The following is a 23759-nucleotide window of genomic DNA, read 5'->3' as shown; positions in this document are numbered from 1 at the left end:
AGCTCCCTCCCCACCATGAACAGTAAGTCAGCAGTGAAGACAGCCTTTTATGGAGCTCCCTCCCCACCATGAATAGGATGCTTATCAACAGACTGGCAGTACATTACTTCCACGAAACTTCCTTCTTGATAGCACTCTTTTTAATCTAATCAAGGAAACACACCTACCCTGAGCGGGCCTGAAGCCCACAGGATGGGAAAGTAAAAATATTCTGCCAAAATTAAATCTTTCAGTCCCAGGTAAGCCTTCAGGAGCTGCCTCTAAGTGACAACTTGACTAAAACTTCACAGAAGATCTTGAGACAGGAACTACCTTGATAATGCCCTAAAAGATCCCCAACTCTGAGAAACAGAGTGAGATATGCATTGATTCCTCATCTCTGAGCCATTAGAATACAAAAGCCTGAAAGGAACACCTTGGTTTGGAGGCCTATCATATTAGATAGTTTGAGGATATGCCAGAACAGGGGCTGGTCGTACCCATGAAGTCTTAGTGCAGGGTATGATCAAGTCCCATAGACCATCAGTATGACTTTGGATCAGCTGACCTCGAGATCAACTATGTCGGCTACAATATGTCATGCATATGTAATGGAAGTCAAAAAACAAAAACAACAACAAAAAAACTATGAACACTGAAGATGGAGCAAAGCCTTGGTTAAGAATACACTCTGAATACTATCACATATTGATGGCAGAAGATTAGTATGCCCTGACTCCCCATGAGAGAATAAATGAAACTCTCCATTTGGTACTCCCATGTTCTCTGCCGTATGTACTTCTCCTCACCCATCCTAGTTTGGTTTTATTTAATTTTTTCATTATTAATTTTTTACATGCCAGTTCCCCCTCCCTCCTATCCTCCCAGAATCTGCCCAACCCCAATCCTACTGCAACCTAGTTGCAGTAAGCCTAGGCGCCTCCCTGTGTAAGGCTGGATGGGGCAACCCAGTATGAAGAAAAGGTTCCCAAAAGGGGCAACAGAGTCAGAGACAGCCTCTGCCCCCACTAACAGGAGTCTCACAAGAAGAGCAAGCTACACAGCTGTAACATATATGCAAAGGGCCTAGATCAGTCCCATGCAGGGTCCCTGGTTGTTGGTTCAGTTTCTGTGAATCCCTATGAGCCCAGGCCAGCTGATTCTGTGAGTTTTCTTGTGGTGCCCTTGACCCCTCTGACTCCTGTTTTCTGTTTTCCCTGTTTTCTGCAGGATTTCCCAAGCTCCAGCTCATACTTGGATGTGGGTCTGCCTCTGCATCTGTTTCTATCAGCTGCAGGATGAAGCCTCTCTGATGACAACTGGTTAAGCACCAATTTATGAGCACAGCAGAATATCATTATGAATCATTTCATTGACTTCTTCTTTTTCCAAACTCTGGGTCCTGGCCCTCCAGGAAGTGGCAGAAGTAAATTCCCTGAAGCTTTATCATAATAGCCAGAAACTAGAAATAACTTAGATATCCCTCAACTGAAAAATGAATAAAAAACTGTGGTACATTTATGCAATGGAGTATTTCTCAGCTGTTAAAAACAATGACATCAAAGAATTTGCAGGCAAATGGATAAAATAGAAAAAAAAAATCATTCTGAGATAACCCAGGCCCAGAAAAACAAACATGGTATATACTCACTTACAAGTAAATATTAGCTCTAAAGGATAAGTATGCTACAATCCAGAGACCCAGAGAAGCTAAGAAACAAGGAGGGCTCAAGGGGGACAAACATAAATCTCCCTGGAAAGGGAAAACAGAATAGATTTTGAGGGGGGTAAGGGGCATGGGAACAGGTAGGATCAGGTTGGGAGAGGATGAAAAAAGTACTGGGAGAGGAAAAGGAAACTGGAATTCGGGGTGAGGGAGTATCGCAGAGATGAGATTTGCAATGGAAGCTCCCAGGAATCTAGGTGACTCTACCTAAGCCTCTGAGCAATGGGGGTACAGAGCTTGAACCAGCCATCTCCTGAAACCAGGAATGACTTCTAATGGAGGGACTGGGATATCGACACAGTCACATAATCTGCAACCTAAATTTTTCCTACCTACAAGATGTGATGGAGAAAAGGTGGCACAGAAATTTTAGAAGTGGCAAACAATGACTGGTCCAGCTTGAGAGCCATGCCCACCTTGCTTTCTATTGCTGTGGCAAACAGCATGCCCATAAGTAGCTCGGTGAGGGAAGGGTTTATTCTACTACTTGTAGATCATCATGAACAGAAGAAAATGTCACCACCAGGGCCAAATAATCAGGTCACAGGGCAGGGTTGACAGAATTAAGATTCTGTTTTACAACTGGATCACGTTATGAGTACATCATATCTCTATCATGGCATTTAAATCACAAGAATGTCAGAGTAGTATAATTCTTACACAAATAATTTCAAAATGCGGTTTACACAGCGGCTATAATCTAAAGAATTAAACTATGTGTCAAAAGAAGAAAGTGGATGAGGAAAATCTTACAGGAATCCACCCCTAAATAAAGGGCTATAAACAACTAATGATTTCTAATAGAGGAAGAGTTCATCTTCTCCAGGGATGATCCAATATAAAACAGCCACTGCTCAGCTCTAAACACATATGCAGAGAAGCTTCATTAAGTGGGCTAAGCCAGTTTTATTTATATATTTATATGTATGCATACATATAATAAAACTTTCTCTTAAAAAAAGGTAACTAGCATGCCCATATCCAATAAGTGAATATAGTAGCAAAACATGTATTTTACTTCCACAAGATAATTTAACCCTAAGTATGACAGCATTTTTCTTACTTATTACTTCACCGTAATAATGCCCACATCTAATTTCTAAAAATATCTAATTTCTAAAAGTCAAGTCATATAGAGGTCATCAACCTGAGACTATGTTTTCTGTTTTGTTTTTATTCTGCCATTAAAAAGCAAGGTGCTCATTTAAGCTCCACCGGAAACAGACTACTTAGAGACTGGTGTAACTCTTATTTGAAAATTAAGTCCGTACTTTTTATTTAGTTGCCACTTCAAATGCTTCCAAAAGGAGCATCAGTGCCTAACTGATTATTACCCCATGTTCTTGGTAGATAAAGCAGTCAAAACTGAGCCTTGCAATGCCCCAAAGTACCGTCTTTAAATTGTATTTGGTTTTAAAATAGACTGACTGGAATTTTAAGAGGATAACAAACTCTTACCTAGATTAAAAGAGTAACACTGAACAAAAAAAAAAAAAAAAAAAAAAAAAAAAGAATAAAAAGCTAGAGCATCTAATATAAGAACTGAGATACCATATTTTTCTTACAGGCTTATAAAAACATACTGCCTAATTTTCCAATTTTAATTTATCCACAGTAATTTTCCAAGATACAGAAACTTTTAAAATAGAAAATAATCATATCTGAAACTTACTTAAAAGATAAAGATTTCACAGACATCAACATCTGGAAAAGGTGAGACATCACATTTTGCCCACAATACCTCTCTCGTGAAAACGTACCTGTCTCAGACATTGGCCTCCAGTGGAGAAAGGCATGCTACCCATTCTGTGGCCCCTTCCTAAGGACAGTACATCTAATGTACTGGCTAAGCAATACATCAGAGGGAGGGAAAGGCATCAAGCATCTCAGATCCAAATTTACATCTCTTTATAACTGCTATGAAAGTCTCAACCGATATGCCTTTATAGTAATAAATAAGAATAATCATCGAATTTACTAATGAGGCAACTTGGGAAGAAAAGTGAAAATAACAAGGGATGAATGTTGGCTGGCATAAAATGAATTGCCTAGGGCAAAATGAAGCACATGGTTAACCCACCAAAGATCTACCTATAAAGAGTAAATCTTTTGAAGAACTCTTAAGAAAAAAAAAAAATGAAGTTTATCTAAGTGATAAAAAAGGTGACCTTTAATCACTATGTATCTCTACTTTGTTACCTACAAAGTGAATATATCATTTTCTCTCCTACTTTTTAACACATTAAAAAGTGAATAATCACTGGGGTATTAAATACATTGCAAATACAAAATGCATTTCACATCTAATAAAAACTATTACTTATGGAAAAGCTAGAGCTTTTTCTAAAGCTATAACAATGTTTAGAAATATTGGAAATTCTGAGAATATACATCCAAAAGCAATTTTTATTTTACATGCATACATATGTATAGATTTAATAATTTTTTATCACAGTCTTTACTTTTACCATTGTCTTTAAATGTGGCTGTTTCCTTTAAAAACTCTCCCACATAAAGAAATAAGATTTTTAAAAAACATTTTTAAATATTTTGGCAAAAGAAAATCATGGCGGAACAGATTAAAAGATACATTTGTTTCCTATCTTGACTCCATGCTCATAAAAGTAATAATCTCCAGAGTTCTCAGAATGAACCACCAGTGTAATTCATATGGGATGGCAGTGACAAAACAAAACTTGATCAGTCAACCACCACTGAAATATAGCACTCACCACAAAAAGTGTTATTTCAGTTCCAATAAGCAATAATGTATTAAAAGCATGTTCCCTGAAACAAAGTACAGTACATTTTATATAAATCCTATCAACACCTATTATAACATCTAATATATTACATATTAATTTAATCTGTTTTATACATATATATATACATACATACACATATATACACATATAAAATAACACAACTCAGAAGTATTTGACAAGTTAAATTTATACACAGATTAAACAAGGAGTGCATTCTGAGGGGCATTAGGGTTGAACGGGAACTAACAATGCTTATGTTAAGACTTCAGAATTGTAAGTCATTTTTTAGCTCCCTTTATGCTGCTCTAATGTTCTAATAATTAAAAGGTGTCAACCATTAGCATACTATCTCACAAAAACACTTAATAGGCCACAAAAGGGATGCTAAAAACTGGTCAAGGTGAGTATTCACTATGTACCAGAACGGCTATCTATAGAGATGGGGCCTAGAAACCTGCATGCTTTACTTGGGGGTGGGGGGAGGAGTTTTGAGACAGGACTTTACCTCATAGCTCAGGCTAACCTGGTACTCTGTGTAGCCTAACTTGGCCTGAACTCACTATGAAGTCCCAGCTATCCTAGAATTCATTATGCAACCTAGGCTAGCCTTAAACTTGTGGTCAATCCTCCTGCCTCAGACTTAGAACTCTGAATTTTGTGGAACTCATATGCTAGTATAATTCTGTTGTTTTCTAAGAACAGGAGAAATCATATGCCGGGCTCAGTGGCACAAGCCTGCAATCCCAGCACTCAGGGAGGCAGAGGCATAGGGATCTCTGTGAGTTCGAGGCCAGCCTTGTCTACAAAGTGAGTCCACAAAGCAATAACTACACAGAGAAATCCTGTCTTGAAAAACAAAACATAACAAAAAAAAATTAGACATATACAGGAATTATAAACACCAAACAGGGTTTCAAATTAATAGATTAATTAGGTGGTTTAAGTCACAAGAGAGTTTAAGTAATACAGTAAAAGAACATTTCCAACTAAAAACTTTAATATAAAAGATAAAAGGTCTCCATGTTTGAAGCAAACTTGACAGCTCCTAAGTAGGTAAAACTGAGAAAAGCCGGTAACTCTAAAGAAACATTATATAAAGCAACACTCTTATGTGTGTGGGTGTGTGCACCACGGTAGTTGCCTGCAGCAGGCTCCAAAACAACAACAGATCCCTGAACTAATGCTGCAGGAAGCTGTGAACCTGACGGTGGGTTCTGGGAGTAACTCAGGGCTTCTGCTAGAGCAGGATGTGTTCTTAACCACTGAGCTTTACCTTTAGACCCCAAAACAATACTTTCATTGTATTACATACACAGCCAACTGATTCACTTCTGGGAGACCTAAGTTTTTCCCTGACATTCATGCAATATTTGATTAGAACCAAACTTTGGAGTAATGCAAACCCATATTTTTCTGTGAGGAAAAAGGATCAGAAAAGTTTAAGCAATTTACTCAGTCAGACAGGTACTATGAGCAGAGCCAGGGTTGAAGACCAAGTGTTTTACAATAAAAACATGAACTTTAAAATTCTTCAAGATCAGATGTTTATAAAAACTTTATATACAGAAAAACACAAAGGAGAAATCATTTCCCCATGACTTGAGTTTTAATTTACTACTTACTTAATTTAAAACAAAAGCAAATAAAATTTCTTACCATTTCATCTGATACACCATGGCGATCAATATGGTACAATGATGCTACGTGAACACTAATCCACCAACTAAAGCCTAACGGATCCTTGGCCTGGGTTAGAGAAACAGAAGGTCTTCTTTGGTCACTTGGTTTCTCAAAAAGTGTTTTAAGTAGTTTATTCAAACAATTCCAAAATGACTATAGAAACAAAAAGAACATAATTCAGTTAAATAAGACACTCCCCTAATGACCTTTGACTTAAAGGTTTACTCTTCATAATGGAGTATACACACAAAACATAACATCAATTATGAACCTTAATGTGTTTTATGTTTTAAAAGTATCTTTTGTTAAAACCCTGTACAGTTCTGAAAGTATATCTTCTTAATCCTTGTAAGTAATGATTAATAAAACTTTTAAATCAATCTTACAATACTATCTGCAAACCTATTTTATGAACAAATGTTTTCCTTATGGTTGCATGTACTTTCTACTAATCTGTAAGTTTAATGAGTCAAATCTTAATGATGACCTTAAATGTAATAGGATAAAGTCAAATGTCTTAGAAAAGGAACAGCTTTTTCTTAGACAAAGCAACAGTCTTAGCTGGGTGCAGTGATGCAAGCCTGTAATCGCAGTACTTGGGGAGACAGAGGCAGGCGAATTATTGTGAGTTCAAGGTGAGCCTGGTCTTCAAAGCAGGCCAGTCAAGGCTACACAGAAAAACCCTATCTCAAAAACAAACAAACAAACAAAAAAAAAAAAAACAAAGCACTCTTAGAAAACTAATTCACTCATTGCCCAATCCAGTTTATATGCTAAGATTATTGTGATTTGAAACTTTGTTTTTCAGAGAATAAAACCTTCGGTGTGGTCGGTGCCAGGCAAGTGCTTTACCACTGAGCACTATTCAAGCCTTTTAAAAATGTTTTTCATTTTGAGGCAGGGCCTTGCTAAGTTGCCAGACTGGTCTGGTTTCTCTCTTCTGAAATAAAACAGTAACACTTACTGCAAGTCTCTCTGATACCATTATCAAACAGTCCTAAGCTGCCTTCAGTTACCTTGCTGCTTCAGCATCTCTTATACCAGTTTCTCAGGTTTTACTATGCATAACCTTGATGTTTTAAAGTAACTGATACATGACTATTATCTCTTCATGATGACCTCAGCCACAAAAATATTCTTACTCTTTCACTGCATCATATGTGAGGTACAGTTTATCCTATTCCAGGTTAAATTTGACTATGTTGTTAAGTTGGCATCTTCCGATTGGCTAGATCTATGACATTAATATTTTCTTCTTTGTAATGATAAATACTATGTGGAGATATTTACAAAAATATGAATCTATTTTATTTTCTTAAGCTCAAAATAATGCCAACATATCCAATACCCCAGAGACTGAGGTAGAAGAAAGGCAATTTGCAGACTATCATAGGTATCCAAAGTGAGATTCTGTCTCCATAGACACAAATCAAACCAAAAACAAACAAACAAAAAACAAACATAAAAAAACCAAACGGTTATCATGCAGGCAGTGTGGTTACATTCCCGTGTGGCTGGGCACTGGAAGTGGGACCAAGCTATATCAGGGGCCTGTGAAGGGGAAGGATTGCGTGTATTCACTATGCTGACTCCTGGAGAAGGATGTTCAGGATACATTATGAGGTTTTTAGCAGTATGTTTGTTTTACTGTTGGAAGCATGGGCATTCGGAAGGGGCATTTAGTGAAAGTATACAAGTCACAGAAGAGCCTGACTATGGTCTTTTCAAGAGAAAGTCACCTTTAGGTGTTTTCATAGCTAGAAATGTATGATTTTAAGACTTCTGAGCTTAAATGAGTTCATACAGTAGGCTCAGAGGTGCGTCCATGAGATTATTACTGTTAGGGTAAAACTCAAAGTTGCCGGGGACATGCAGCTCAAGTATGTTGTTACTAACAATTTATAGCAGGGTTCTCAATCTTCCCAATGCTCCGACCCTCAAATACTTTTCATGTTGTGATCTCCAACCAGAAAATTATTTTGTTGCTACTTCATAACTACAATTTTGTTATTTTTATGAATCATAATGTAAATGTCTGTTCTGATGGTCTTAGGCGACCTCTGTGAAAGGGTTGTCTGCGCCACGAAGTGGTCACTACCCACAGTTTGAGAACCACTGACTAGAGTCTTAGGAAACTCCCAGGAAACTTCAGATTCACATATGGGAAAGTCCAAGGCCATACCCAAACATAAAACTTTTAAGCTTTTTTTTTTTTCCTTTTTTACTCTTCTTACCTGAACCATCTCGACAAAAAAGAAATATTGTAATGTAACTGGCCTAGTGTAGTCAGAAATCTTGGAGACAAAACTACAACTGCCCCTTCATAAACCAGCATACTACTCAACTGTATTCTAAAAGTCTGACCTTACACTTACAGAGACAGGTAACTCTTACTCCTCTTCAACAAATGGAAATCATTACAAAAACCACAACTTATCAAAAGCAAAGTAGTGGAGCCCAGTCCTACCTGATATCTACAAGCTAAGGCATCTAAGGATCAGGGGTCCTCTCAGAAGAGGGAGGGTGGTGAAGAAAACTTGCTAAGAGTCAGAGAAACAGAAAGCTTGCTGTGTACAGAAGCTACACCCATGCAGGAACCATCACAGCATGGCTGCCTACACACAAAAGGACCAAAGAGGACACCAAGGAGTGAAGGGGGAAAAGCTCAGGAGGCTCCAACCCTACACAAACTTATAGGCAATTAAGAGTGGGAAAACCAGTCTTCCCCAGAGAAAAGTACCAATACAAACAAAAATACATGAAATAACAATTAAGAAAAAGAGTCTGTGACTCTGAACAAGAACAAGGGGACTAGGGAGTAGATGGGAATGGAGGTTGAAGGAAAAAAGTGATGTAATTACAAGCTAAAACACAAAGCAAACAAACAGAACCCTCCTAACTCCAACTCGGCTTCACACAGACTAGAATACTTTTCTGAAGTGAAGTCAGAATTTCAGCTTCACTTCAGAAGAAGTCTCTAAAAGAACTCCTCAGGCTGCCTATTACACAGCCTCTAGGCAGAGATAGATAAAGCAGATCTATCTCTGGCTCCTGCCTCACTGCTGGTGACACTTTTACATTAGCACCCAGCAATTTATGTTTCTACATCACAGGCCTGGCTTCTTGTCATTCCAGTATTTCCTTGGGTACAGCAGCTCGCTCACACGCACACGCACACACGCACACACTTTTCTCTGCTTTCCTACATAAAAGGTGGTATACTCTACTCCTCTGCATCCTCCTTATAATCTCAACAATGTAACGTTAATTTCATGTGTCAACTTGATCAGGTAGAGTCCCCAGATAGTAGGTCAAATGTTACACTGGACACACATTTAAAATTTTCCTCAAGTAAAGAAGACCGCCCTCCCTAATGTGTGTGGATCCCTCCAAATAGCCAGACACGTCATGGAAACTACAAAGCTACAAACCTACAAAGATCAAGAAAGACTTCAAGTTACTGTTGCGATTTTTCCCTGCTGCTCCCCTCTCTGTCAGACCTTTGGATTCAGACTCCAGTTTGCTTACTACACTTGCCAAGATCAGCTTCTCCAGCTTTGTTATTCAATCTCTTATACCAAACTTCCTTACATATTCTATTGATGCACATTTTCTGGAAGATACAAGCTAATGTAGCAGAATACCCTAGTGCGCAAACAAAATATGATGTGTGCATTGAGTAGCCATTCTCCTACACATGAAAATTCAATGTATGAACTCGTCACAACAACTAAACATCCATTTTCCAACTTACTTCTGCAACAGTCCATTTACTTCTGTGGTCTAGAAGATGAATAAGTAGAACCCATAACTCTTTGACACAGGAGCATGGGTAGTGATTAATCGATAATGCTTCTGAAGGCCTAACCTACAAAAAGAAACAAAGCTATTTACATGCAACATTTCTAATTGTTACAAATAATTAAAATGTTTTCTCAATTTCAGAAAAGTTTCATTTCACTAACTTTTGAAAAATATTTCCTTTAAACCAAAGTACAAGATAAACCTGATTTTGAGCTAAAAAACAAAAAACTTTTCCAGCATGGGCCAAGCAGGACATGTTTAAGATAATGTTAGAAATAAACTCTATCATGACTACAGAAAGCACAGCAGTGTAACAGCAGCTAAAGAAAGTGAAAGGAACATTGTTGCAAGCACCTTCTCAGGCAGCATTCTTTATTCAACACCTGTTTTGACTCTAGGCTGGAATGAACTTCAGAGTCAGTTTATTTAATCGTGTCTGTTCCATCTAACATACACACACTCAAAGATTCCTCATAGAAACCTAGAAATAAATTTGCTAAGACAAAGTAAACATGCTTCAAGCTACAGCTAGGCAGGAATAAGGAGTTCCAGTTTACTACTGTAGAGTGAGAACAGTTTCATACTATCTATTTGAAGTTTTTGTAAAGCTAAAATACAGCATTCTGAATGTTTTTACCATAATGATAAAGATTCTATAAATACTTAACATGATTTAAGCCTTATATAATGGACATAACTTATCAAAATATGATGTTACGGACTGGTGAGATGGCTCAGTGGTTAAGAGCACTCTGCTCTTCCAGAGGTCCTGAGTTCACTTCCAAGCAGCCACATGGTGGCTCCCAACCACCTATACAGGGATATGATGCCCTCTTCTGGCATGCAGCTATACATGCAGATAGAGCACTCATCTACATTAAATAAATAAATAAATCTTACAAAAAATGGTTACCTAATTAGTATATACTAACTTTATATCAATGTATCACTTTAAATATTGAGGTGTAAGATGAACTCCAGCCTACTGTAAACACTTATATCAAAATTCTTGTTCCCTCTAGCTCCCGGACACTAGGAACAAAATACAAAACAAGAAATATTAATATCGTTTAATATTAAATAGAAACTATTTCAAATTCCTATATATTAAACCACATGTATTAAGGATTGTTGTCATTAAAACATTAGTAACAGGAGAGAGAATGGGACCTGGAGGAGATAAGGAAGGGGCTACAGCCAGGATACAAAATGAATAAATTGTAATAAATAATAATGACAATAATTAAAAAAAAACATTAGTAACTCTTAAAGTATTACCTTGTCATATATCTTGAGTGACAGACTTATTAAGTCACAGAGAAGATTTTCACAATGTTGTTCAAATAGGCTGACATTGGTTAAACTGTCACCTGCCTGACTGATAAACTGACGACCATAAACAACATGTTCTGCAAAACAAAATAAATTTTATTTTTAAACCTCAGATTTTATTTATTCTCACAAGAAGAAAATGATTTTACCTCTTCTGATTCTTCTAAAGTAAAACACAATGTAGAATCTTTCTTTCTTCCTTTTTTTTTTTTTTGTAAGTTATATTTGAGAATAATCACCTATGTACGGTTCCTAGCATTATCTAACAAGTTTTCTAATTCTATATTCAGTTTAATTAACATCTCTTGTATTAATGAGGTCATCTCTGAATAGCATTACTACTCCATCACTTTAAAAAAAAATAAATACAAAGTTCTCATCAGCAACTCTAAACAGTTAAAATATTAGTTTTTTTTAACGGATGCTTGTATGCCTACCATTTGTTAATGTTTGTAGCATAAAACAGAGCAAACCAAGGTAAACAATAGCCAAAGCATGTACCGACATCATAGTGTGCCCACTTGAGTGCTGTTCTAAATGTATGAAACACAGTCATAATAAATCTCTGAATCTCTGTACATAGGTAATTAAAATATACTGACATATATGTCTTTGAAGCATAAAACGTCAAACACCAAGATGAAGCAAACATACAAACAAAAAAAACCCCACAAAATTTGCTGGGTGTGGTCATACACAGCTTTAATCCCAGCACTCCAAAGACAGAGACAAACAGATCTACTGAGGTCTAGGTCAACTACAGTAAAATAGTAAAACTTTGTCTCAAGAAAAAGAAGACCAAATGAATAAACTTACAGCATTCAAAATATAAGACTGCTCTCTATTTATACAAACTCCTAAAAAAGTTAGAAAATTGAAATAAATAAGTAGACAATTAATAGAAAATTAAAATTATGTAAAGATGTTGAAGTTAACTGATAATCAAAAAAAAACAATGAAGAAAAAAGACATGTGGTATCTCTTTCATGTACTAGCAAAACAACATTAACTCTTGCCATTACTGGCAAGAGTCTAATGTAAACATACAGTAAAACTGAATGTTAAAACTTAAATGCCCCATTCTATGTCTAAGAAAATATATTATAGAATGTGTATGCAGATTTAAATGTATGTATATTGTGTCTTCTGAGAAACATTACTTATAATATAACAAACAATCCAGAAACTACATGGCTAAATAAGTACGGTGGATCTGTAATGTACAGCCTTGGAAAAGCTGAATCACATATATTTTCCCAAATGTATCTCTCAAAAGACGCTAAATGGGAGATGGGAGGTATCTTGGTGGGTAAAATGTTGTTGTATGACTACAAAAACCCTAGTTCTGAGCCCCAACACCCAAGCAAAGGCCAGCAAGAAAGTCCCCTGGGGCTTGTTGGCCAAAACTGCAAGTTCGGTTCAGTAAGAGAGCTTGTCTTAGCCAGGCAGTGGAGATGCACACTGTGATCCCAGAACTCGGGATGCAGAGATGGGCAGATCTCTTTGAGTCTGAAGGGAGTACCAGGGCAGCCAGTACTACACAGAGAGACCCTGCTTCGAAAATAAGTAAGTAAATAAATGACCTTGTCTCAAAACACACATACACACAATTTGCTAAAAAAAAGAAAAAGAAAAGAAAAGAAAAATCAATAAAAAGCGCAACCATACCATTTGTAGTTATAAACAAAAATTTATGTATAGCAACAGATCAGAGACTAAAAAGATAAACTAGCCAAGCTATTTTCACTTCTCTAGGGATTAGGTGGGACATAAAGGATACATATTTTGGGCAAAAAGGGGACATAAACATGTCTTATCTATTTTTTTATTGTCATTAACTACTTATAACTTAATATAATTGATTACTTACTTTTGAACAGTCTCACTATATAGTTCAGGCCGACCCAGAATTAATCATACAATTCAAGCTGTCCTCATGATCCTCCTGCCTCACCTCCTAAGAGCTGAGATTATAGACCAGTGTACTCAACCTGACTAATTTCATTTTAAAATTATGACTGAATAAATGAAACTTAGAATTTGAAAAAAATTAAGACAGAACCCTGCAAACTTACTCAGTTTTTCACCCAGCATGTGAAGTATTTCCAGCACCAGCCAATGTGTATCTAAGTAGAGATGTAATATATGCCACGATGGTGGGAAGAGCTGTAATGACATTATTAAGTATGAATATTGGATATTTTGCACAACAGGATAAAACTCTATGCACACTATAAGAACCAATTAACTACCAATTAACTATTCAAAGCTCAAGAAAAAAATCTTGGAATTCTTTCACTGGAGATCCTTAAAAGGATACATTTTAATTGCTGATTTAATGAAGATGCATTGAGATGGCTGAATAGACTGGACAGTACAGACCCCTTCCAGCCAACTGCTGACTGTACTTAGCCATGAGGCTGTAAAGAAATCTTTAAGATACAGTTTTTGCTTTAGACCTTATCTAAGAGACATTCTTTAATGCAGTGAGTGAATGCATAGGAACTATAAAACATAAAATAGTGAACTTCAGATTATCACACCAACTATATGCTATTCCTCATTAAGAAATAGAAGGTGAAGCTGGGCAGTGGTGACACACATTTTTAATCCCAGCACTCAGGAGGCAGTGGCAGGTGGATCTCTGAATTCCAAGGCCAGCCTGGTGTACAAATAAGTTCCAGGACAGCCAAGGCTACACAGAGAAACCCTGTATTGAAGAACAGGAAAAAAGGAAGGATGGGAGGGAGGGGGGGAGGGAGGAAGGAGGGAGGAGGGAGGAATAGAGGGAGTGAGAGGAGGAGGGAGGGAGGGAAGAAGAAAAACATAAATGGAAGTTGACAAAGGTGAAGAATTTTATCTCTCAATTCACGAGGAAGCACTCAAACAATTCTACTGGATACAAAAGTCAGAAGTTCTAGCTCTAAGCTGCACCAGGTTGCCACTAGCTAACACTGAGTATCACTGTGAAAACAATACAACGCCACTAACAAGTTCTATTAAAGCACCTAGAAAAAAGGATGAGGGTTTCCCTATCAGGTATACAAACAAATTAAAATGCTTGGCTAATAACAAAGCGGCATGGGGAGAGATAACAAGCAGCAGGAACAGGGAAAAGGGAATAAGACACCTCAGATCAACAAGGAAAATGTAATCCAGAAGAGTTAACCACACCCATTTACAAAAACTAGTATCAGAGTTCCTATCCCCTTACACACTTTTAAAATTATGGGTATGGGTGTTTTGCCTTCATGTATGTACATGTACCATGTGCCTAGTGACCACAAAGACCAAAGGGTGCATTAGATTCCCTGGAACTGGACTTATATTCTTTTGAGCCATCACGTGGTTGCTGGGAATCAAATCCAGGTCTTCTAGAAAAATAGCTCATGCTCTTAACCTCTGAGGCAAATCTTTAGCAACCCCCCATCTTACATATTTTAAGAGATAAATTATAACCATAGATATAAAAACCAATGTATTTTTTATACATTCAATTTAAATACATGAAAAAAACCAGTAAACATAATCACACATACACAAACATACACACACACACAAAACCACTCATCGACCTGGAAACAAAGAGAAATAGATGAAACAATTTATAGTATACAATATCTAATAAGTAATATCTCTAATGCAAAGTTTTAAGATAGATGCTCAACTGAAAATACCTAAAATAATGCTTTTCATATGTAAGACTAACATACTGTATATAAAAATATATAAAAATCATAAGTTTTTAAAAGATTATTTCATTACAGAATAGTATTTTGGTGTATATTTTAAGAATAAGAAGTTCTCCTGACTTAAAATTTAGTTTATAAAAGAAACTAATTTTTCATGTTAACCAACTCAAAATGTCCACAAAAACCTTGTAAACAAAATAAAGACCCTTGTAAACAAAGGTTTCTTTATGTTGACAAAAAAATACAACCACTCCAAAACAGAAATTACCCTTCCTCCAAAATCTACCTTCTTCATGACAGTTAAAATGCAATTGACTTGCTTTCCTATGTCAAACATATTAACCTACAAATTCTTTTAGAATACTTTTTACTCTTAAACATTGATCTCAGTTTAAAAAGTATATTGTTGTTAAAGTTTACCAAAATAAAATATAAATTTTGGTAAGTATATTACTAAAAACCTAGTTATTGATATAGTAAAGCCAAATATAACAGGAAGGGTTAAAAGTTCAGAGATTCCCATGAATTATCATATTTCTCATTTACATATGCTCCAGTTTTCATATACAGAATGTTATCTACCTATAAGCTAGGCTGTGATAGTAATACCTTTTGTTTAAATCAAACTTCAGAATGAGTGTTTATTCCTGGTGGAAAAAAGGCATAATTAAAATAACCAACTACATTCCAAAAAGAGTCTGAGATACTGGAATACATAGATGTGGATTTCAAAGTGCACAGTTTTTTTCCTTTGGAGGATTGGAATTGAACCCAACACTGAATGCAATAAACATTTTACCATTAAGCTCTGACAGTAAGGTCCCGATGTTAAAGTGTGTTTTTTCATATGATGATTTTTCTTTGAGACTAAGGATATAGTTAGTAGTGTGCTTTGCCAGGTTCAATTTCCTGCATTCCATAAACTAGATATGATGGTTTGGGTCTATAATCCCAACACTTGGGGAAAAAAAGGCAGAAGAATCAGAAGTTCAAAGTCATCCTGAAGCTAGCCTCAGATTTATAAGAAGCAGACTTTTAAAAAAAAGACTTTTCCTTCTTAAAATTTACTGTAACATAAAAATGACACGGCATTTGTCTAAACCTTTATCAATGAGCGCAACAGAAATTTCAAAGAGGCTAATTTGTATTTGAAATGTCTAAGCATTTGCACTGTTGTATAGAGAAAAGCTACTAATAAAGTGTAATGTTTTACAGACTTTAGGCACACCAATCATTTGTCTTCCCATCTTTTCTGCAAGTTAAATAAGCTGAGTAAATGGAGACACTTAGGTAAGGCACATTTATACAGTCAGAAATACATAATTATCAAGACAGGCGATCAGAGCTTTATTTCATGTCACACTGGTATCAATTCTTCTTATTCTTAAATAACACTTTTTCTTTGGGGAGAAAAACCGTTGGATAATTTAAAAAATAAACTAATCAAACCTTATTCTGGTTTTGATTTACAAATGCTCCTAGAGTAACACTGGGAAGTTCAGCTAGATGTCCAATATATAGAAGTAATCCATGAAGTTCATCAACCAACGTCGACGGAAGCTGAGCTTCCAAAGCCTCATAGGGATGGACAGGGAGATTGTGACTCTCAGCATCTTGCACTTTCAGATACCTAAAAAGTCATTAGATAGAATAAACATACAAGAGTCTATGTGAATATGCCCACAGATATCCGTGAAGTAAAAAAAGAAAAAAAAAAAAAAAACCACATCTGTTTTCCTACCTGAAGATGAAAACTTTAATGTAGTGGAGAAACACTACACATGTCTGTCTAATACTGTCTGCTTTGGAGTGTAGGGTGGCTATCTTCCCTGAAAAGAAAACAGACACTATCAATGATAGCTTAAACAACTGTCAGTGGCCAAAATTTTTAACAGGCTAAACTTAATATCTAACCTATAGCTCTTACTAAGTTTACAACAAATACACTTTGAAATAACCCACTTTCTCTAGTCTCTCATACCACTACAACGGAACCCATGGTAGGACTTTGCTTTACCTTCCTATAATCTATCTGCAAACTCTGCTAAAATATGAATTCTTTACGATTTATTTGAAATTATGTGTCTGTGTGTGGATATAGGCAGGTTCCCAAGGAGACTATTAGATGCCTCTACTGTTGGAGTGACAGGTGGTTGTAAGCTGCCTGAAATAAGTGTGTGTTGGAGACAAAATTCAGTTCCTCCTGCTTAAGGGCCATGTCTCTAACCCTGTGAATTAATTCTTGTTGCTCAAGTCAGAATGCACAAAAGGTCATCAACTATATTTATAATGAAATCAAAACTCCTTATAATTATTTATAAGGTCCATTAACTTTTGAATAATTCTCCAAACTCACTCCTTGCCACCCATTTAACTCAATTTAACATTTTCATCACCGAGAATTATATACATTTGCTGCAATATGCAAAAACACTGAAAAACATTATAATATATAAGAAACCAAAATTAAACAAAGGTAGAGAAAACAGAGTAAGAATTATAGACAAAAATTTCTCATCCATATGTAACATAAAACTTGTTTGAATTTAAATGAATAAAATGGCTACTACTTGGACAAAATGACAATGAAAACATAAATGTGATATTATACTAATAGCTACATATTAAAACTGATCTTTGATATCACTTTACCAATAAATAAATCTTGTTCATTCTTGCTGTAGTCTAAGTTTGGTTTGCCCCTCGAAAACTTACACTGAAATTTAATTTCCATTGTGGTGGTATTGGATGTTATGGAGCTTGAAGAACTGACCAGTCAGTAAGAAGGATGAATGTCATCTCTGTTTTCAGTAACATGGACCTCATTATTTACCAGGACAGTGATCTACTGTCACATGAGCTTACTACTCATGTTTTGTCTCTTTTGCAGGTGTCTATAAAGCCCAAATTATGCCTTTATAATGTGGAGCTGCCAGATCTAAGCATCTTAATCACTAGAACCACACTTAATTAAACCTTTTTTAAAAATAAATTATGAAGTCTCAGTACTGTCACAACACAAAACAGACAAATCCCAACTTTCATGATTCTCAGTCCATGAAAATAGTATTCTCTAAAAACTGCTAACACCTCCACATCTAGGCAAGACAGAATAAAGTTCAGATGTCCTATCTCCAATTTTAAACTTAAAAACCAGAAAACATAAAATAAGTTTCCAGATACTAAACTCATGACAATACAAGAATTCTATCCTAAAGAGATGGAACTTTATGATCATAACAGCTTCCCATCCAGAGGTAGCTGCTAAGCCACTATCCCAAGGAAAATCCAGACAGATAACACTTAAGGAAACAGCCAATCTCAATTTAGAAAAATTAAATGCACTGGACAAAACCATGACAGAACAAAGAAACCACACAAGACAGAGTCTGGTGACTTACAGGTCTCCTTAGTGCTGATCTACTCAGTGATGAGAAGAAAGATCTTATTCAAAACCTTCCTATTGCTGCAGCCCTTTAATACAGTTCCTCATGTTGTGGTGACCCCAACCATAAAATTATTTCATTGCTACTTCATAACTGTAATTTTGCTACTGTTATAAATCATACTGTAAATATCTGACAAACAACCCCAAAGGGGTCACAACCCCAAGGTTGAGAACCACTGTCATAGACTAAAGAGGAACACTAGAAACAACTCTACTAAGCACACACTGGTTAGGACAGTTCAAATTCGTAATTAGCAGGAATGAAAAACAGAAATTACAACACATCAGAAAAGTTTGCCAGGCTTCTTCCTAGGCTACTAGAAAGCTGCTTATAGAAGTCCTCAAAAAACTGAAAACAACTCTCAGAAAGACCTCACAGAATGCAAATATTAAATAGCAAGACAGAACAAAAACAAAACAAAACAAAACAAAAAAAATAACTAGCAAGATGAATGCTGAACTTTCCTGGAAGCAAATATATAAAACCAATAAATAGTACATACCACAATGTAAGATTACTAGATAGTCAAAGAAAGAAACAGAAAAATGTACCACAGAATCTCAGGAGAAAAACTAAACAATAAAAATAGATCAATAAAAAACAGTGATGAGCAAGACACTAGTCACCAAGGTTATGAGCAATGCTTGATTATACACATACTCCACATAAGATGGGTCAACTCTGCCTCAACTAAAAGCAAACCTGGGAACAAAACTCTCAGCACCAGGCAGTAAATATACATCTGGAATCAAACAGTCTCACAAGATGAAAATGAAACAATGCTAATTTGTATTTACTGCTCTATGCAATCACATACCACAGGCAACATCTTTGTCTTCATGCTATTAAGCCCAGTTTAACTACTGAAAACCTTCCCATCCTTCCTGTGTCTTCATCTAATAATTGCCTTTGCTCCTTAACAGCATCCAATCCAGAATAAAACCCTATTGCCCTTACATCTTACACAAATCATCAAGCACGTGTGCATTTACCCAATGTTTTGGTAAATTAATGAACCTATTTGACCAAAAACGTGTTCCAGATGATCTCTATTTACTAGGCAATATGATAGACACAGATAAACACTTAACATGCATCATGGCATTAAAACCTTACAAGAACTCGATAAAATAGGGACTGTTACGTAAGAGACACACTATTGGCTAGATTTAAAACCTAGGTTGAACAAAGTCAGGACTCCAAATACTACACCACATTAAAACCGTTACAAAGAGAAGCAGCCGGGCTGCAATAAAAACAGCTGTTCAGCTTCCTTCACAACACCTGTACCCCTTCACTAAGTCAGCCATCCAGTGAATGCCATCCGAAACACAAGTAGAAAGCAGGAAAGAAGATCAAGAGCCCTGGAGGTCTGTTAGCTTCTTTATCTTGCATTTATGTTCTCCACCCCACTCCCCCCCTCCAAAAAATAAGTCTCTCAGAAAAGTTTAGGTTTTTTTCAACCAGGGCTTACATAGCTGAAAAATACTACAAGTCTCAGCTATAACAAAATTTAAAAGCCATCATCTTTCAGAATACTAAACACATCATACCATGACCCTCTGACACAACACTTACTTCATATGTTTATGAAATCCCAACTACACATCATCTTGTTTTGTGATTAAATACACATTAAACTTACCAAAATCACAGTTGACTTGTAATAAGGACTCCAAGTTAAATAGTTGTTGCCTGATTTTAAAAATGTGAGAATAAATTTTAGCATAATGTAAAGTACATAGTAATTACATAGATTGTGGTTCTAATACTATTGGATAGCTTTGTTTTTTATACTTCACTTTGTAATTTTTATTATAAGTCAGCTTAAGACATAGAAAATTTTTAAAAATAAAATACATCTCTAAAGTTACAAAAATATCTATAAAAGAAAGATCTCAGAAACTTGAAAATTACAGACCAATATCAATGAGATATTTTGTATTTTCAGAAAATTTAAGATACAGAAAACATTCTAGGGTTAAGTTTTATGTTAAACTGTATAATACAACTACATAGTGGTTCGGGAAAAAATGAGAATTACTGTCCTGATTAGCTCCTAGTCAACTTGATAGAAATTAGTTATCTGGGGAGAACAACCTCATTTGAGAAAATGCTGCCACCAGACTGACTACAGTAAAGTCTATAGGACATTGTCTTGATTAATGACTGTTATGATATGGAAGGCCCAGCCCAGTGAGGATGGTGATCCTTGGGCAGGTGGTCCTAAGTGATATAACAAATTAGGCTGAGCAAGCAGTTAGGGAGCAAGTCAAAAAAGAGCATTCCTTTGTGTCTCTGCTTCAGTTCCTACATCCAGGATCCTCCCTTCGCTCACCCTAATGATGGACTACAACCTGTAAGCAAATAACTAACCCCATTTTACCACAGTTGATTTCTGTAATCATCTTTAATCACAGTTTCATAAATAATGTATTTGTAAAGCCCTATAATGCCTCATTTTAATACCTAAGGGTCATTCCCATTTGCCTTCAAACTCTCTTAGATAAAAACCGTTCACTACAATGTTCAGAATTACAGAAAAATCGCTCAGCTTGTTCTCTCATGGAGCGAGAGGTGGCACATGCCTGCAATCCTAGCACTCTGGGAGGCAGCGGCAGGTAGAGGCCAGCTGGCTCTACAAAGTGACTCCAGATCAGCCAGGGCTACACAGCAAAACCCTGTCTCAAAAAATAATAAGCATCATCATAATAAATAAATAAACAAATAAGTAACACAGGGCTGGAGAGATGGCTCAGCAGTTACAAGCTGAGCTCTCAGAGAGAATATGAATTTGGTTCCCAGTATGTATGGTGGCTAACAACCATCCATAATTCCAATTTCATGGAATCCAACACCCCCTTCTGACTTCTGTGGGCACCAGGCAGGCATGTAGTGCACAGGCATGTAGGCAGACAAAACATTCATAAACACACACACATACATTCATAATACATCAAAGAAACACTGACGTAACTTTAGGAGGGATGATGGAATACAGTTTAAATCTTGTCTTCAAAACATGGTATCAAATAACAAAGGCCAGCAGCTGGCTCACACCTGTAATTCCAGTACTGGGCAGGCTGAAGGACTGCCATAATTTCTAGGTCAGCCCAAGGATACACACTGGCTACAGTTGATACCGTCTTAGAAACAAAAACAATGCATATATATGTTATGGATAGAGTATGTATGTTATAGACACAAATATTTATTTAGTGGCAGGATGATTGGCTAACATTTACAATAACCTGGATTCGATCTCTAACATTACACATGCGCACAACACACACACATACACACAAACACACATATTAATAAGGACTCTGAAAAGCAATATAAACTCCTTAAAACCATTATTTTTATCAGCCATTACTGCCTAATTGTTTACTGGTAAGAACTACAGAGCAACAAAATAACAGCAATTTCCCTGACGCTTTTGAAGTCAGTATTGGAAAAACCCAGTAACGTACAGCATCACAAAAGCATTAGGGTTAAAACTAGACACATACATACCTGAATAAATGAAAGAGCTCTCGACAGGAACTTACTAATGCTGTTCCAGTAACCCACTGGATGCCAAATAGTTCTACTGTATCCTCTTCAAAATTAGTTGGCAATGGATCAAGATTTAAAATTAACCTGTAATGAAAATGCTGGCTTAATCATTTGCATCCAAACTATGCATGGCATATATAAGTCTTAAGTACCTTACAGCTCACATTGTGCAAAACAGGTGAAATGCAATGTAATTCAAAGGATTCTAGGCAATATACAGGTGGGCTTAAGTCATAGTATTTTCTCTTTGAATGAGATGATGGGTTTTTTTTTAATCATCAAACATTCTTAAGTATTCCTGAAGAGGGACATCATGAAGTTAACATGTTGTAAAGTTATTAAGAAAGTATAATCATAAAACCATGTTTTCATAAAATCAATGAAATTGCCTTAAAAGACCATTACCAAAATAATTCAAAAACGATAACTTTATTGTAATATCTATTCGACTAATGGAAGTCTTTGATTTCTGTATGTGAATGCTTAGGGCTGGAAAGAACCAGAGCAACAAAACCGGTCACATTCTGCTTATAAACTTCTGAAAACTTGTAGATCACTACTACCCTTAAAAGGAAATACCATTTCCAAAACTCTAGGCTGCTACCTGTCAGCTACCCCTCCTAGAGATTATCACCTACCAAGGAAGTTCTCTTTAATACTCAACGTCCAACCACTGGCTGGAACATTCTAGGCACTAAGCTTATACAGCAAGCAGGGCTCGACGAACACTAAAATTACGACATTAGCGATAATTAAACAACACTAGTGGAGGTGGGGGAGGTCTTCAATTAGTTTTTTACCTACCTCTTAAGGGCGCCGCTGGCAAGGTAGGAATCTCCAGAAAAATACTTTCCTTCTCTGTTGTCAAAGGCGCAAGAAAAGCAAGGGGGTTTGCACCCTTCCGTCCCCAGCTCCAACTCTAAGCTGTCAGTCATGAACGTTGGTACTGCAGAACAGCCATCCATGATTTACATCATGCCCTGGAAAGCCTTCGCGGTTCGCTCAGTTCTCATTCAGGCTCCAAAGAGAAGCCGGGACGAGCTGAAAGGTAAGGGGCTACCTCGGAGACTCAAAATGCCCCCTTAGCACACGGGGGAAAAACACAAAGTTAAACAAAAACCTGCGAAGGCAAAACTTGCGGAGACCTCCGGGCGCGGACAGGAGCGTCCCCGGCGCTGGCAGTGCTGTCCTCGCTCGCTCCCGGCGGCAGGTGAGGGCGCGGACCCCTCGCGGCTTCCCTGGCGCGGGCCGCGGGTGCACACACCCCGCCGCCCCGCTCCGCCCCAGCGCGGCGCTCGGGCGGGCGACGGCGCCGGAAAACCGCCCGTAGGACCGCGCGCCGCACCCGGGACGCGGCGCCGGCCACGCCAAACCGGAAGCAGGTGAAATTCCCGCCACGGCCGGCTCCGCCCCCGGCCCCGCCCCGCCCTCTCGCGAGATCGTCGCTGAAACTGGCAAGGACACCCGAGCTCTCGCGAGAGCCTGTTGGTCCGGACAGGTCCCGAGTTCCGTGTCTGACTCTCCCGGTAGCTCTGAGTGCGCGAGGAGGGAGGCCCGCTCCCGTCTGCGGCGCCTGGAGCGCCCGTCTGCGGCGCCTGGAGCCGTTCCACCCGCTCGCTGCACCGGGGGCCCTCACCGCTGTCCTGTGATGGAGGAGGCTCAGAAGAACCCGGGGAAGGAGAGAATCCCGAGTTCCGAGACGCTGAAGAAGTCACGTTCCTTTTTCCTCAAACATAACGACTTCACTCACAAAGTTAAGACTTTGTTAGAGCAT

General features: G+C 37.4%; 1 protein-coding gene across 2 annotated transcripts in view; it reads right to left on the bottom strand.

Moving 5' to 3' along the window:
- Positions 1 to 23392, bottom strand: part of Mms22l (MMS22 like, DNA repair protein) — a 123459-nt gene extending 100067 nt beyond the window's left edge. The window contains exons 1-9 of one of the 2 annotated variants that reach the window (XM_055603626.1): positions 22790 to 23392; positions 21944 to 22069; positions 20073 to 20122; positions 16720 to 16807; positions 16428 to 16608; positions 13362 to 13452; positions 11233 to 11363; positions 9905 to 10018; positions 6127 to 6303 (exon numbers count right to left, since the gene is read on the bottom strand). In XM_055603626.1, the coding sequence (XP_055459601.1) occupies positions 6127 to 6303; positions 9905 to 10018; positions 11233 to 11363; positions 13362 to 13452; positions 16428 to 16608; positions 16720 to 16807; positions 20073 to 20122; positions 21944 to 22069; positions 22790 to 22950 (1119 nt within the window). In that variant the 5' untranslated portion in view covers positions 22951 to 23392. The remainder of the gene's footprint in view (positions 1 to 6126; positions 6304 to 9904; positions 10019 to 11232; positions 11364 to 13361; positions 13453 to 16427; positions 16609 to 16719; positions 16808 to 20072; positions 20123 to 21943; positions 22070 to 22789) is intronic. The other variant, XM_055603627.1, reaches the window with a different exon arrangement.
- Between the last annotated feature and the right edge of the window lie 367 nt (positions 23393 to 23759).

The sequence above is a fragment of the Psammomys obesus genome, unplaced genomic scaffold, assembly GCF_907164565.1.
Source record: "Psammomys obesus unplaced genomic scaffold, mPsaObe1.curated_primary_1811, whole genome shotgun sequence".
Taxonomy (NCBI): domain Eukaryota; kingdom Metazoa; phylum Chordata; class Mammalia; order Rodentia; family Muridae; genus Psammomys; species Psammomys obesus.
Note: the sequence above shows the minus strand (reverse complement) of the source record. Positions and strands in the feature narration are given on the sequence as shown.